The sequence below is a fragment of the Sarcophilus harrisii genome, chromosome 1 (genome assembly GCF_902635505.1).
Source record: "Sarcophilus harrisii chromosome 1, mSarHar1.11, whole genome shotgun sequence".
Taxonomy (NCBI): Eukaryota; Metazoa; Chordata; class Mammalia; order Dasyuromorphia; family Dasyuridae; genus Sarcophilus; species Sarcophilus harrisii.
Genome location: NC_045426.1, coordinates 611751028 through 611768784, shown reverse-complemented (window position 1 = coordinate 611768784; position 17757 = coordinate 611751028). Strand labels below are relative to the sequence as shown.

At 36.0% G+C, this 17757-nt stretch overlaps 1 protein-coding gene across 1 annotated transcript; it reads left to right on the top strand.

Moving 5' to 3' along the window:
• The first annotated feature begins 4361 nt into the window (after window positions 1–4361).
• On the top strand, window positions 4362–11851 carry LOC105749379 (ferritin light chain, oocyte isoform-like). Its single transcript, XM_031947286.1, has 4 exons — window positions 4362–4463; window positions 7561–7707; window positions 8515–8637; window positions 11541–11851. The coding sequence occupies exons 1-4, from the start codon at window positions 4362–4364 to the stop codon at window positions 11649–11651; spliced, it is 483 nt and encodes a 160-aa protein (XP_031803146.1). The 3' UTR covers window positions 11652–11851.
• The last annotated feature ends 5906 nt before the right edge of the window (window positions 11852–17757 follow it).

Here is a 17757-nt window from a genome sequence, read left to right as displayed (position 1 = left end):
AAAAATGAAGGAAACGTAGGAAGTTGATCATTTTATTATCAATAGATAGGCTCTTCTCCCTCCCCCTCAAAAAATTTTAGGCCAGCCTACTACCTTAGAGTGCTTGATCTTTGGGATTTAGGCAGAGAAAAGAGAACAAGTGAGATTCCTATCATCATTCTCTCCCCTCTCTCTTCAAAAATTTCAAAATGAAGTTGAATTTTTATACAAAGGAAAATATATCCTGTGGGAGGATGGGGTGTGTGAGGGCAGGAAAGAGCCCTCAACTATCATTACAAACATTTAAAACAAAGTTTGCTACACCTGCTGCCTCCTTTAAATATATAATGGAGGCAGCTGTTACATAGGTTAAAATCCAGTTGCAAGGGGCAGCTAGTTGGTGCAGTGGATAAAGCATCAGTCCTGAAATCTGGAAGACCTGAGTTTAAATCTGGTCTCAGAAACTTGACACTTTCTGGCTGTGTGACCCTGGCAAGTCACTTAGCCCCAATTGCCTCAGCAAAAAAAAAAAAAAAAAAAATCCAGTTGAGAGTTCTGGATTTAGTTGGGGCATAATTGTGAGCCGATGGTAAGCCAGCTTGGGTTGTATCCTGCTTTATCTAAATGTAAATGGGGCAACCTTCCAGTGAGCTATAATATCTCCTGTAGCCACTAGAGGGTAGTCAAGGTACGAGTTCTCCTTAAAGAGTACAGTTATTTTTCTGCCTTTCACTTTGGATGAGAAAGTTACATTTTTACCCCTTCCTGAGTTCTAATTTAGGGGATGAAAATCTTGAAAAATGTAATTGCCGAGATATCTTGGCTCTGTCTCTATTCCCTTGTAACAGTTAGACCACATAACATGAATAATTGAAGTTTTATTATACAATTATTCATTTCACATTATGATTTTTCCCGTGTGCTTTTGATATATAGCAAGGCATAAAAAATTTAACAGAATTTTCAAGGAGTTTTGCAAAAGCTGCAGATAACACACAAAGGCCAAAAAATGGCACAGAAAAACTTCAGAAACTCATAAATGCATAAAATATATGTATAATATCAACACAGTTCATCCTTTGATACCATAATACTTCAGACTTCTTTTCTGGTATGAAGGAAGGGCCAAAAATTTTTACACAGATTTTCCAGATGTGCCTGTAATGCCCATGATGTGGAAGGATTACCAGTATGTGAAATTAAAATAAAGTATATACACTCACCTATTCATTCCATCTCTTTTTCTCTCTCTCTTCTGCTCTGTCATAATGAGAAGGCTTCCCTGTATTCCTACCACTCAGGGACAAAAGGAGGGAGGGAGCCATTACTTGCAAATTCAAATAATCTGATTGTTAAAGATGAATAATTATAATTTGTAATTACAGTAATCTAGGGCCACAAATTTAGAATTGGAAGAAACTTTAGGTATTATGTAGTCAATCTTCATTTAGCAGATGAGGAAATTGAGTCCTAAAGAGGAAAAGGGACTTGGTCCTCAAATTAAAAATATATATTGAAAAGAAAGAAATAATTTCTGCTTTCAATGAGTTTATATTCTATAGAGAGAAACAACATATAGATGTAGAAGTGCATTTGGAATAAATATATATGTAATGGAAGTCTGGCCTATGTTCAGACTCCATCAAATTATATGGTGGATGTAACCTCTCCTTAGGAAGGATATTAGAGAGCTTGCTTCTGAAAGAATTATGATAATATGAAAGAGAGATGCAGTATGCACATGTACATTCCATTACTGGTTCTGGTTGGCTACATAATGATGGGGATGCTCTCTGATTGCTTTCAAGGCATTCAAAAGGGCTAGTAAACATCAACCATCACTATGTCATCTGCTCATCCTGCATAGACTTATTCAATCTTCAAAGATATTGTAGAAAAATTTATTCTCCTGATGCTTACCTGGGAATGAGCTTCTTAGCTCATTATAAAGCTCATTCAGATTTAGCTAGTTTGGTCTTCAAATCACAGGTATAGCTTTCATTTCTGGGTCTATACTTGAAGTCTTTTCAGCTTGTTGGGACCTGCCATTGCTTGAGTTTATTTGATATAATCTTCAACAATCTAGAGTGACTTCTACTTAAAATTGAAACTAGGGTATAGTGACTGAAGCTTTTCTCCAAGAAACTGAAATTTATTAGTTGTTGGTAGCAGTTAACCTCTTTTAAGTAGCATAGAAACAATTGATCCTAGCAGCCAGTTAGAAAGAATAATTATTTAAATGGGAAGCCCCCAGGTGGCTCACTTCTTCTTCCTCTTGAGCTCATTGCCATAGCTTCCTCCATGACTACCATCTTCCCTGTTCTCTACAATCTATAGTGTCATGGAATTCCTACTTATGCTAGCCTTCCTGTATACTTTCCAAGGGGCTGTGTCTTAGGATCTCTCCTATGCTCTCCAACTAAATATTTTACAAAGTTAATCTGAGAATATGTTTCATGATACTTGTCTCTAAGTATGCTTTGTGAAACAAACATTACTAGTTGTGGGTTTGGCCTCCATCCCACAATAAGACAGCCAAGAGGAACTTTAGCAGAAGAGAATTTATACTTACTAAACTTAATTTTCAACTAGAGGACTGAAAGACTGAAGGAAGATCTGTAAGAATATCTCTTAGACAAGCCTACCTTCAAGGACATGGAGAAAGTTTCTACTATATTGCTGTGAATAGTGCCCAATGAATAATGAGAGATTTAGTGAAGGATAAGAGAAAGCACGAAGCAGGAGAATGGACTCTGAACTTGGAGCCAAAAGACCTGGATTTGAATCTTAGCTCTATCACTTATTGACCTGGCAAGTCATTTCACTTTCCCCTACTCTTGGTTCCTTATTGTTTAAAAAAAAAAAAAAAAAAAAAAAAGAGGAAATTAGACTAGATGATCTCCAAGATTCATTATAGCTCTAGAGCTATGCTATGATCTTGTTATCTGACAGCTGTTCTTGGCAGGATATGGGAGTTTGGAGGTTTTGCCATGAAAAGGCTACTTGCTTAACGTCAGCTAATGATGTCTCCTATAGTTCACTTTTTTAACTTCTGAAAATACTCATCTCATTTACTGAAGTTCTTTGATTATTTGTGTTGAGGCAATTTGCTTAGTTGGTGCTTTCCAAACTTTTTCAGTCCATTACTCACTTGTATATATTAAAATTTAATAGAGCAAACTGACCCCATATCATTTTCTTATTGATCCTACTTACAATTAATTGATTTTGTCTGTAACTGCCTTAGTCATGGTTCTTTGTTTCTGAACTTAGGGCAGATTCAGTTGACTTGTAAAGGGTTAGTTTAGAAATTCAGTTCTCTTGCTAATTACTATTCTATTCTTGCCTCAAGGAATTCTGCTAATCTACAGGGATGAGATTTGCCATAATGGAGTCTGGCCCACTAAGCTATCTATCCTTTTACTTGCCATCTAGAGGAGGGAGTGGAGGAAAGGAGGGAAGATTGTAAACAAGGTTTTGAAAATAAAAAGCTTCAATTTTAAAAAGGCAAATAAAGGATATCTATCCTTCAAGGATGTCCTTCAAGATTTGCTGTCTAAAGAAGTCTGGATCACTGTAGACTCAAACAATAAACAGTTCTTAGTCATAGTCCAACCAATCATATTGTTCCCCACACCTCAGCTATGTAAGCAATCATATTTCCCTTAACCCCATCTTGTCATCTACTCTATTCTTTATTCTGTATTTCTACCAACCCCTAAAAGGGGAGTTGTCCTTTAGCTGAGGTAGTTTGTAATCACTGACCAGAATTGGTGCAGGTCAGGAGACCTTTGAAAAAAACTGGTTTATATAATGATGAAGAGACAGAGGAAAACACAAGGATTTTTTGGTAGACTTCAGGACCATATGGAACTGCAGCTGAAGTTTTGGGGAAAACCTTGCTTAGCATACCAGAAAGTGGAAGGGTTTAAACTCAGCTCCTCTGATCCTAGTTCCAGCATTCTTTCTACTGTATTTTCTGGCTCATACACTGGTAAAACTGGAACTCAAAACATTAGTCTCCTGCTCTTTCCATTCATCTAGACTGCCTTATCCTCATTCCAGTTAACCAGTTTATTGTCACTTTGTATTATGCAAATAAGATTCTAGAGGTAAGTTAGTACCTAGAAGCTCACCACAAGTTTTAAGAGTTGAATGAATACACCTGTGAGGATGGGGGGTGGAAGCAGAGTGTGGAAAGTCACAGGGGATGTAGTGAGCTCTGAGCTTCCGATTTGTGACAGCTGCTCTCCTCCTTCAATTTCCCCTAACTCCATTAACTGGGTTTATTGAAAGGTGTATAAATGAAGATGCTCTAGCTTGATGAACAGAAGTTATTCTGTTAATACGTCTACTTTAAGCCTGAATTTAATGTTAATAAAATGGCTGCCTCAATGCCCCAGAGTTTGCATCCCGAGATTGAGATTCTCCTCAATAAGATAATAAATATGGAGTTGCGTGCTAGTTATGTCTATTTTTCCGTGGTAAGTTTCTGACTCCTATTTTGATAGAAGTGATAAACTAGAAGTAGCTTGCTCCCTAGTCTTGTCTTTGTCCTTTGGCAAAGAAAGAGGTAAGATGGGAAACGTTATCAGCTTCCTTTTGTCTTTGGTGACTCAAAGAATTAGTCTGTTAAAAGTAAGCAAATGCTAGTGACTATGTACTTTAAAGACCAGAGATGTAAATATAATGATTCTAACCTGCAATTTGGAAGGGTCCTCTTTTATCTGGTCTTAACTTCTACCTGAAATAGGAATCTCTTCCTCAGCATTCTTACTAAGTGGTCAACTAGCTGCTGTTTGAAGATCTCTAATGTTGGAGCACTTATTATCTTTTGAGGTAATCCTTTACTCTTTTAGGCTACTTGGGGAAACTTTTTTAAGCAAAAGATATTTTATTTGCTGACAGGTAAAGACCAGTACATTTTCAGGAAGTGAAAAATGCATCAACTCCCTCCCTCCCCCATAATACAAAAACTGGTATTGGTATAAATGTTTAAGCAATGCTATGCTTGTTTTTTTGGCAAAGTGCTGTATTGTATTATTTATTCTGTTTTGTTAAACCATTCCTCTGTGAACCAATTAATATCAACATTTTCTATTAAAAAAAAACTAGATAGTGAGTGGCTCAAGAAATAAGTTGACATTTATGCATAGACTAATGTTCAGTATTTCTCCTAACTGAATGTCCTTGAGTTGTTCATATTTTCTGTGTATAGGAACACGTTTACAAAGCATCTGGTCCAATTGACAATACTGTTTAATCTAGTTACAAAATGTATTATCTTGGGGGGGGGGGGGGAGAAGGGAGGATCAACATGTTCATAACATTAAACAAAACCAAAACTATTTCTTTTACTTTATATATAACACATAAACATAAAGTTCAGAACCTCTGAGGAAAACAAATCAAAGGTGAGAGAGCAAAATGCCTTCACATACTCCAGCCTCTCCATGAATGACTCAATTTGTAAATATCCATCCAGTCAGAAAATAAAAATCCTAGACAAAATACAAAATTTTGTTAGGTGGAGTATAATATTTATGTTTAAATATAAAACAACAACAAAAACTACCATCATATATATATTAAAAGAATCCCAATGATATGCAATCATATATATCATCTTGACCTAAAACTGCCTTTTCTGAAAGTAACTTCTCCTCTTTGGGGAAACTCTTAAATTGAACTAAAATCTGCCTTCCCAAACTCATTGGTTCTAGCTCTGTTTTCCTAGAGCTCAAAAGAGAAAGTGCTATTGCTTTTCCACAAAACAACCATTTGAATATTGGAAGACAGCTATCAGATCCTGTCTGACACCCCTTCTCCCCCCCTCTTCCCCCTCACACACACTGTGGGCTCAGGATTCCTAGTTCCTTTAAAAGCCCCAATCCCATTCTCATGTCAGAGATTAAAGTTCTTTCACTGTAATGGTAGGATCCTATAGTTGGAAGGATCTTCGAAGTTATCTGATTTAATCCATACCTGAAGCATGAACCCCTCTACAGCATCAATAACTGGTCATCTGGCTTCTGCTAGAAGATCCCAAATGATGGAGAACTCATTAGTTTTGACATTATCCTAAAAACAGTCTAAAATTAGAATGGATTTTGAATACAGCATTAACTTTTTGCTTTTTTGCTCATTGGACTCATTGGAATTTTTCAAGGGACTTGGCACATAGTAGTTCTTAATAAATGTTAAGTGGCTAATTTAATTCTTGTGACCTTTCTATTATCCATACCTTGTTTTATCCTCTGGAACCAAAGAGGACAAGTTGATTTTTTTTTTTTTTCTATGAGGCAACCATTTAAATATAAGAAGATAGCTACCAAGTCTTGATGAAATCCTTTCTTTTAGGGGTTTGATATCCCTAATTCTTCTAGATAATCTCCCTTTGTCATGACTTCTTATCCCCTCATGGGCCTTATTGTCCTTCTGGAGTTGTCCCAATTTGAAAAATGGTTTTGAATAGAAAACTTATTAAGGTACAAGTCTTCTGATGGAGTGAGGAAGTAATGGTTTTGGGATTGGAGACCTGACTTTGAGTCCTACCCAGTTTTGCTGCTTAACTTCTTGTGAGACAAAGAGCAAATCTCCTACCCTTACTTGACCTCAGTTTTCTCATTTGTAAAATGAAAGGGTTATATTAAGGTGATCTTTTGGGTCCCTTCTAGCTTAAATTTCTTTGTGTTTATAATCCAGAGATTGTCATGCAGTTTCAACCAATAGTTCTGCTGGAGCTGGTTACTTACTGTAACATTGATTGCTTTGAATACTTTCCTTTGCTTCCCTGATGTTGGAGGAACTCATAAGATTCCAAAGGATCCAGAAATAGAAAGTAGGTCAGAAGAAAAAATAAGGGATCTGAAATTTTCCAAATAGAGAATGAGAGAGGCTGGGAAGAATTCTTTTCCTAGTCGATTCCAGCTGAGTTTAGAAGAGCAGAAGGAGGGACAGAGGGGGAAGAATATAGGTTATTAAACTACCCCAAATCTTATCAATTGGATAATTGGGTCAACAAGTATAAAAAGGCAGCTAAATAGAATGGAAAGATCATTAGGTTTTATGCTCACCAAGTTGAGTTCAATTTCTGACTCTTACATTCTACCTATTTGACTTTTAACAAGTAATCTCAACTCTATGAGCCTCAGTCTCCTCATCTATAAAAGGGAGTTGTTGATGTTATTTTGGCCATTTCCAATCCTGCATCACCCCATTTGGATTTTCCTTGGCATAAATGCTGAAGTGGTTTGCCATGTCCTTTTCTTGCTCATTTGACAAATAAGGAAACCGAGGCAGACAGGGTTAAACGACTTGCCCCAGGTCACCCAGCTAGTAAGTGTCTGAGGCCAGTTCTGAACTCATGAAGAGAAAGAAGCCTTCCTGACTCTAGGCCCAGGTATTTTATCTATTGTGTCACCTAGCTGCCCTGGAAATAATGCATATATAATACTTTTATTATTATTTGTCATTGAAAATGGGTTTGAAAGGGGACTTCTTAAGTGTGAAATCACTCGCATACCATGAAGATGTTTTTCACTTACCTACATTAAGACTAACTCTTCTCTTCCTCTAAAGACTTACTGCTTTAGCCATGAAGACACGACCCTGAAACACTTCATAAACTTCTCCCGAGATATATCCGAAAAGAAGAAGCAACATGCAGAGACATTTCTTCAGTTTCTAATCAAAAGGGGAGGATGTCCTGTTCTGGAAAATATCATAGTGAGTACAGTCTATAAGTCTGCCTTTCAGGAACAGATGTAACTAAGCTAGAGGGAAAAAAATATTGTAGAAAGAGTTGGAAGGCTCCTCAGCGGACATTGAGTAGTCTACCCAACCCCAGAGAATTGCTTTTAATATACTTGACCTGTAGTCATCCAGTTAGTGGTATTGGAGGGACCTGGTGGCAGTAAACCCAGCTTTGATGAACATGGGTAGCCTGTGAGGTCAATGCAATGCCCATGTGAAATTTGGAACAGGTAGACATTCTAGAACTAGTTCCTATCCACTAAACACATGATGAAGAGAAGGATTTCTGTTTGGCTTCTGAGCCAGAACTAGACTGTATTCAAAAGGCACGACTAGCTGCTTGCTTACTTGTTAGTGTTCAAATTGAGTAAGGAGGGCTGCAAGCCTTTGGTGGCTAGAAAGGCCTCGGACATCTGTCCCTCCACCAGAGATGGCATCTCATGGGTGACCTCATGTCGGCCCTTGCACATGGCCTTGTGATTGTTTTTGTCTGCTTTTCCTGCTGAAGGAGGATTAAAGATTGCTGTTATTCTTACATAGGCTTCCAGAGGATTGGAACCAGAGCTTATGCCAGACTTGGTAGCTAGCTTTGCTTAGTAGACTGAGACTACAGATGTCCATGTGGACATTGCATCAGCTATCCGTGTCTATTAGAGTTGGGTTTATTAGCCAATCCTCTGTTAAACTAGCTAAAGATGAGTGATTTGGGATAAACGGTTCTACTGCCCCTCTGTCCGTGGGGAATAGGTCATTAAAGCATAGTGATGGGGACTCTTATAGAAGCCAGAGATGTCAAACTGGTTGGATGGCCTGCATGCTCTACAAGAAGGTCTTGCAATGGAGAAGACTATTAACGAAAACCTGTTGCAACTATACGATAAGGCAAAACATAAAGATCCACATGTAAGTAAAGGCTTGAGATTTTTTAATGTATTTGTTTCCCATTTATTAAGTGACCTGTGCATAGAGCATGCAGTAGAGGGCTGGGGAGATGAAAAGTTCCTCTGTTATATGTATATTGATAAATCTCTTTGATCAAGGTTTGGGTGAGCCAGTTGACATACCTCCAGGATCCTCATTGGAATAAACCCATATCTTGTGATTATTCTCATTGTTAACCAATCAGAGTTGGCTGAGACCCTCAGGAACATCCACTTTTCCAATGATATATAAACTGTGACCTTACCCCCAAGATGGGTCTTTGGCATCTGAGAGCATCATTGACCCTTTTATTAATAAAACACTAGTAGAAACTGTCTTTCAACCTTTTTAAATATTACACCAAGGAAAGATAGTTAGCAATAGCCAGGAAGCATCACTGCAAAGCAGAACTGAATTAGCTCAGAAGAAAGGTAAGATATGCAAAGTTAGAGAAGTCACCCCAAATGTTCATGGGGACTATTTGTGTCTGACTTGTGGCAGAGCACTCCGAGCTCATACTGGTCTGCCCTACTTGGACACACTGTAACTACTTCAAGAAGGAAGGATAACAACCTACCAACCACCATCACTCTAAAGTCAATAATTGACCAAGTTCCATCCAGTCATATGCAATTTTCCTCTTGACTCTAAATCCCATGTACTTGATTCAGTAAAATAGTTTTCATTGCTGTTCCTCAAACAAAATTCTTCATCTTTCACATTTGTGCATTTTTACTTAGTCCCATGGAATTCTCTTTATCCTCATTTCTACTCCTTAGTTCCCTGGCTTCCTTCAGGGAGAAACCTTTGCTGATTTCTTTTTACTCTTGGCACTTTTTTCCTTTCCTGAGATTATGTTTAATTTGTCTATCTCTTTCTTGCCAGTGCTCACATACTTTCATTCTGTTATATGTGTAACATATGTATACATTAATCATTATTATTTATATGTTGAATATTAATTATGCCATATGGTATACTTTATTATATATTATTTTTATCACATGCTTATATAATTTTTCTATAATTATATTATTATTAATTATCCACTTGGTTTTAGACCCAAGTCTATTGCCATATTTAAAAAAGAACAAGCTATTGGATTTGGCCTTCAAGGACCTGACCCACACTAATGGTCGGTGTGCACAAGTCTGGACCTAAGTTTCCTTAATGGGAAAAATGAACAGGTTGAACTAGATGATGCCTAGGGTCATCTTCAGCTTTAAGTCTGATTATAAGCAAAACGATAAATACCTGTTCTGATGTCAAATTAGTCTAATTCTAAGCACCAAAAAGGGATTTCTCCAGTTTTATTGATGACTTTTTAAAAATTATAGCTTTTTATTTACCAGATATATGCATGGGTAATTTTTCAGCATTGATAATTGCAAAACCTTTTGTTCCAACTTCTTCCCTCTTTTCCCCCACCCCCTTCCCCCAGATGACAGGTTGACCAATACATGTTAAATATGTTAGAGTATAAGTTAAATACAATATATGTATACATGTCCAAACAATTATTTTGCTGTACAAAAAGAATCGGACTTTAAATAATGTACAATTAGCCTGTGAAAGAAATAAAAAATGCAGGCGGACAAAAATAGAGGGATTGGGAATTCTATGTAGTGGTTCATAGTCATCTCCCAGAGTTCTTTCGCTGGGTGTAGTTGGTTCAGTTCATTACTGCTCTATTGAAATTGATATGGTTCATCTCATTGTTGAAGAGGGTCATGTCCAATATTGATGACTTTCAAATGGTAAGAATGCTAAGCCTGGGATCAAGAAGACTTCTGTTCAAATCTGGTCAGAAGTACTTGATAACTTTGTGACTCTGGGCAAGTCATTTAGCCAATGTTTGTCTCTTTCTTCATCTATAAAATGGGGGATGATAGTACTTACCTCACAGGGCTGTAGCATTTTTAAAAGCTTTTTATTTTCAAAACTCAAGGATTGATAATTTTCAACACTAACTCTTTGTAAAACCTTGTGTTCCAAATTTTCTCCCTCCTTTCCTCTTACCCCCTTCCTTAGAAGTAAATAATTCAATATATGTTAAACATGTGCAATTCTTCTATATATACATATTTCCACATTTATCGTGCTGCACAAGAAAAATCAGATCAAAAGAGGAAAAAAAATGAGAGAAAACAAAAAGCAAGCAAAGAACAACAAAGCACTCAGTCCCCAATACTCCTCTCTCTGGGTGCAGATGGCTTTCTTCATCACTAGACCATTGGGATTGGTCTGAATCATCTCATTATTGAAAAGAGCTCTGTCCATCAGAATTGATCATTGTATAATCTTGCTGCTGTGTACAATGTTCTCTTGGTTCTACTCACTTAAACATCAGTTCATATAAGTCTCTTCAGGCCTTTCTGACATCATTCTGCTGATAATTTTTTTTATAGTGCAATAATATTCAATAACATTAATATGCCATAACTTAATCAACCATTCTCCAGCTGATGGGTATCCACTCAGTTCCTTCCCTAATATTTGTTTAGGAAAAAAAGTGCTTGGCATTATGCTTGGCACATAGTAGGTACTATATAAAATGCCTATTCTCTCTTCCCTTTGTAATGTATTCCTCCTCCCTCATAACAGAAAGCTAAGTAAAACTGACAAAACCACATTATCCAAGAAGAAAGATAGTCAGCATTATACTCTCCCATATTCTCCCCTACCTCCAGCTCCCAAACTCTTTAGTAAGAGAGGGAAATATGTCTTTCATCTTATGTTCACCAGGAACATTATAGCTCTTAAGCATAAATTACCACTGGCTTTCTGCACTTTACAATGACCACCATCTATTTCCTGCATTATAGTATAGGGATCAACAGATAATATGGGGATATTAAAAGATCCTAAATGATTATCTCTTACAGCTCTCTAATTTCTTGGATTCTGAATTCCTTGAGGAGCAGGTGAAGATCATCAGGTTGTTTGGAGAACACATCACTAAGTTAAAGAGACTGGGATTGGCAGATAAGTGTTAGAGAATAACTGTTTGACAAGCATAATAGAGGAGAAGATTGTTGAAAGTTCTCTTTAAAACATTAAGCTCTTGGGACCTTGAGCTTATATATCCTAAATATGTAACTATTCTCTCTCCAAACCAAGAATAAAAAGATGGCATCTAGACCATGGCTCTTCTTTTTTTAAATAGTATTTTATTTTTTTAAATACATGCAAAAATTTCAACATTCACCTTTGTAAAATCTTGTGTTCCAAATTTTTCTTCATCTGGTCCCCCTTCCAAGACAGCAAGCAATCAGATATAGTTTAAATATGTGTAATTCTTTTAAACATATTTCTGTGTTTGTCATGATATTTTTTTAAAAAAAGAAAGAAAGCTGATTGAAAAGGGGAAAAAAAACACAAAAATAAAAACAACAAAAAAGTGAAAATACTATGCTTTGATCCACATTTATTCTTCATAGTTCTCTGTCTAGATGTGGATGACACTTTCCACCACAAGTTGTCTTGAATAATCTCATTGTTGAAAAGAGCCAAATCTATCACAGTCGATCATAACATAATCTTGTTATTGTGTACAATGTTCTCTTTGTTCTGCTCAATTCACTTATGAAAGTCTTTCCAAGCTTTTTGAAATCACTCTGCTGATTGTTTCTTATGGAACAATTCTATCACATTCATATGCCATAACTTATTTAGCCATTCCACAACAGATGGGCTTCCACTCAATTTCCAGTTCCTCGTCACTACAAAAAGGGCTGCTACAAATGTTTTTGTACATGTGGGTCCTTTTCCCTCTTATGATCTCTTTGGGATACAGTTCTAGTAGAGACATGGCTAGGTCAAACAGTATATTTGATAGCCTTTTTGGCTTTTTTTTTTTTTTTTTTTTTTTTTTTGATAGTCCTTTGGACATAGTTCCAGATTGCTCTCCAGAATGGTTGGATCACTTCACAACTCCAACAATAATGCAGTAGTGTCCCAGTTTTCCTACCTTCCTTTCAACATTCATCATCTTTTCCTGTCATCTCTGTCAATCTGAGAAGTGTGAAGTGGTACCTCAAAGTTGTCTCAATTTGTTCTAATCAATAGTGATTTAGAGAACTTTTTTATGTGACTAGAAATGGCTTTAATTTCTTCTGAAAATTGTTCAAATTCTTTGATAATTTATCAGTTGGGGGATGGCTTTTATTTTTATAAATTTGAGTCAATTGTTTATATATTTTAGAAATCAGGCCTTTTATCAGCTGCATTGGATGTAAAAAGTTTTTTCCAGCTTTGTTTCCCTTCTAATCTTGTCTATGTTGTTTTGTTTGTATAAAATCTTTTAAATTTAATGTAATCAGTCATCATCCATTTTGCATGGATAGATCCCCCACCCCCTCAATGCCTAGTTTTTGCCATACTATTTTCCAGTTTCCCCAGCAATTTTTGTCAGATGATGAGTTCTTATTCTAGAAGTTGGAATCTTGGGGTTTATTAAACACTAGATAACTATATTCACTTATTATTGTATGTTGTGAACCTAGCCTATTCCACTTATCCGCTACTCTATTTCTTAGCCAATACTAAATGGTTTTGATGACAGCTTTTTTTTATAATATAGTTTTTTTTTTTTTTCATACATCTAGGTCACACTTTGTGTTTTTTTTTTTTTTTCATTAACTCCTTTGAAATTCTTGAGCTTTTGTTTTTTCAGATGAATTTTGTTCTAGCTCTATGAAATAATTTCTTGGTAGTTAGATCTGACTAGCATTGACTAAGTAGATTAATTTGGTAGAACTGTCATTTTTATTAGTTCAGCCTATCCAGGAGCACTTGATATTTTTCCAATTGTTTAGATCTAACTTTATGTGAAAAATATTTTGTAATTATGTTCATATAGTTCCTGGTTTTCTCTTGGCAAATAAACTCCCAAATATTTTTTATGATCTAGAGTTATCTTAAATGGTATTTCATTTTCTCTCTCTTGCTGCTGGGTTTTGTTGGTAACATATAGAAATGATGATAATTTATGGGGGCTTATTTTATCTCATTAAAGGTAATTGTTTTTAGTAGTTCTCTAGGATTCTCTAAATATATCATCATATCATCTGTAAGGAGTGATAGTTTTGTTTTCTCGTTACCTACTTTAATTCTTTCAATTTATTTTTCTTCTCTTACTGCTAAAGCTAACATTTCTAGCACAATATTGGATAATAGAGCAACCTTGTTTCACCCCAATCTTACTGGGAATGTTCCTAGCTTATCCCCATTACATATAATGCTTGTTGATGATTCTAGATAGATGCTACTTATAGTTTTAAGGAAAACTCCATTTATTCCTATGCTCTCTAGTGTTTTTAGTAGGAATGAGTATTGTAATTTGTCACATGCTTTTGCTGTATTTATTGAGAGAATCATATGACTTTTGTTAATCATTATTGATTATTGATTATGGTCAATAATTGATCATTATTGATTATTGATATGGTCAATTATGCTGCTAGTTTTCCTGATATTGAACCAGCTCTGTATTCCTAGTATATTATCCTGGTGATTAGTTGCTGTATATTTATATAGTCTTTGCCTTCAGACACTTGTTATACAAAGTGACCACACCATTTTGAATAGGGAGCAATAAGAATGAGTATGTGGGGTTGGGAGGTAGGAGAAAAAGAAATCAGAAGGTTTCATTGAAGAAAGTATTTGAGCTTAAGAGATACATTGAGAATACAAAGACACTCTTAAGTATCCTTAAGACCTTTAGAATTGATCGTATGACATGGGAAACACTGGCACAGGATCTCCCAGCATGGTGTGCCCTCAGTAGGAAAGGTGCTATGGTCTATGAGCAAAGAAGAATTGAATTAGCTCAGAAGAAATACGAGATGAGCAAAGTTGGAAAAGTCACCCCAAATATTCAAATGGACTATTTGTGTTTGTCTTGTGGCAGAGCATTCTGAACTCTTATTGGCCTGGTCAGCCACAGTTGAACACACTGTGACGGGATTCCAACATAGTGATATCATTTTGGTTTACTTTGGGAACAAGGACAACCTCCAACCAATATGAACATTCTGAGGGTTAGAGATGAGCCCATTCTAGAAAGGGACCTGTATGTACATGAATGTTTGTGACAGCCCTCTTTGTAGTGGCCAGAAACTGGAAACTGAGTGGATGCCCATCAATTGGAGAATGGCTGAACAAATTGTGGTATATGAATATTATGGAATATTATTGTTCATTAAGAAATGACCAACAGGATGATTTCAGAAAGGCTTGGAAAGACTTACACAAACTGATGCTGAATGAAACGAGCAGGACCAGAAGATCATTATATACTTCAACAACAATACTATATGATGACCAATTCTGATGGACCTGGCCATCCTCAGCAATGAGATGAACCAAATCAGTTCCAATGGAGCAGTAATGAACTGAACCAGCTACGCCCAGCGAAAGAACACTGGGAGATGACTAAAAACCATTACATTGAATTCCCAATCCCTATGTTTTTGCCCACCTGCATTTTTTATTTCCTTCATAGGCTAATTGTATATTTCAGAGTCCGATTCTTTTTGTACAGCAAAATAACAGTTTGGTCATGTATACTTATTGTGTATCTAATTTATATTTTAATATATTTAACATCTACTGGTCATCCTGCCATCTAGGGGAGGGGATGGGGGGAAGGAGGGGAAAAATTGGAACAAGAGCTTTGGCAATTGTCAATGCTGTAAAGTTATCCATTTACGCATAACCTGTAAATAAAAGGTTATTAAAATTAAAAAAAAAGAGAGAGAGAGATGAGCCCATTCTAGGTAAGAGGTACAACCTGTGTGAATACATGAAAATAGAAGATGGAATGTTATGATGGGACACAGATCAACATTGTTTATCTGGAGTGTCAGAAAGTATGAAAGGAATAATGTGAATCAAGAGTAGAAAAGCCACTTTGGAGGAGGGAGCCTAATTTACTTCTGATCACTGCTTCCTTAATCTACTCACCTTCTAAGAATCCTTCCCTTTTCTTTCTTAATCTATCCACCCTTATAAGAATCTTTTACTTAGTTTCCTATTTCTTAATCTGGACACCTTTTTACAAATCCTTCTCCTATCCTGTCCCCTTAACTTTATATTTCTCTTTAAGATTTTTACACACACATACATACATATTATATATATATATACACACACACACACACACACACATTTTTCCCCTCTTTAATCCAGTTTTGATGAGAATGAGATTCTACCCTAAGCCTTCTGTCTAGATAAGCTCTTTCAAACACCTAGTAATGCTAACATTTTTAAGAGTTACAGATAAAGTAAATAGTTTGGTCTTATTAAATCCTTTGTAATTACTCTTTTATAAATCTCTTCCATTTCTCCTGATTCTTGTAGGTCAAATACTGCATTAATTTCTGTGTCTTTTCTACACAAACACCTGAAAGTCCTTTAATTAGATATCCATTTTTTCCCATGAATGATTTTTTTTTTTATTTTTCTTTTTTTTTGTTGAGGCAATTGGGGTTAAGTGATTTTTCCCAGGGTCACACAGCTAGGAAGTATTAAGTATCTGAGACCAAATTTGAACTTAGGTCCTCCTAACTTCAGGGCTAGTGCTCTATCCACTGTGCCACCTAGATGCCCAAGACTCAGATTTTCTGAATAAATTTTTCTTGGTTGCAAGACCATGTCTTTGCCTTTGGAATATCGGTATTTTTTTTAAATAGTATTTTATTTTTCCAAAAATGTCTCCTGTGGCCCATGCCAGATGATTTTTTTTCTTCTTCATGAGGCAACCCAGATTAAGTCACTTGTCCAGGGTCACATCACTAGTATCAAGTATCTAAAGCCAGACTTGAACTCAAGGTCCTTCTCACTCCAACCAGTGTTCCATCCACTGTACCACTTATCAGCTCTCCCTTTGATCTTTCAATGTAGAAACCACTACATTTTGTGTTATCCTGACTGTAGCTCCACAGTATTTAAATTGTTTCTAATTGTTTGTAGTATTTTCTCTTTGATCTGGGAACCTCAAAACTTAGTTATAATGTTACTATTGAGCTTTCATCTTGGATCTTTTTTGGTGGTGATCAATGGATTTTTTTCAATTTCTATTTTATCCTCTATTTCTAAAACTTCAGGGTAATTTTCCTTAACAATTTCTTCCTTTTCTAATGAGATGTTTCACAATGTCTTCTATTTTTTTATTCTTTTGATTTTTGTTGTATTAATTTTTTGGTATCTTATGAAGTCATTAGCTTCCCATTGCCCTATTCTAATTTTTATATAATTATTTTCTTTCTTAATTTTTGGATCTCTTTTTTTAATTGGTTGACTTTCTTTTCATAGTTTTTTTTTTTTTTTTTTTTTTTTTTTTTTTTTTGCATTACTTTTATTTTTCCTTTAATTTTTCCTCAATCCCTTTTATTTCATCCTTAAAATCCTTTTTAAGCTTTTTGGGGCTTGTGACTATTTTGCATTCTCCTTTTAAGTAGAAGTAGCTATTCTGGCTTCCCGGTCTTATGAGTTTTAACCCAGATCTTCTTTGCCACCATAGTAATTCTCTATGGTTGTTTTTTTTTTTTTTTAAGCTGATTTTTTTTTTTTTTTTTTTTTTTTGGTTGCTAACTTTGTTAGAGTCAGAGTTCAGAAAACAAAAGCACATTATCCCACACAATTTAGGACTAGAGCCCATCTGGAAGTCTAACCACAGGTACTTCTCTCCACCCCTGAGTCACATGAGTGATCCCAGTTTCTTTTTACCAGAAACTTTTATTTCCTTTGGTCCTTTTTGGGATTGCAAGTGTCAGCTTATCCCTCTGCCTTGTCACCAAAACAAGATTCCACTCTTCTGCAAGTGACTATACCCAGAAGGACTCCTGTCTCTCAGTGACCACACTCCCCAGAGTATACACACTCCTTCTTGCCCACAGCCCAGGACCAAGTCTGATCAGCTCATCTGCATCCTGAATACAGCACCTGCAGAGGGTCCTGAAATTCTCTGTTAATTGGCCACACCCTCACATGGTTCATGAATTGGTTCCTGAAGCTGAGACTGTATCCAATAGAACTGTCACAGGACTTGTTTGTTAATTTGATAGTGTTTTCCCTGAGGTATGTGCACATCAGTAAAGA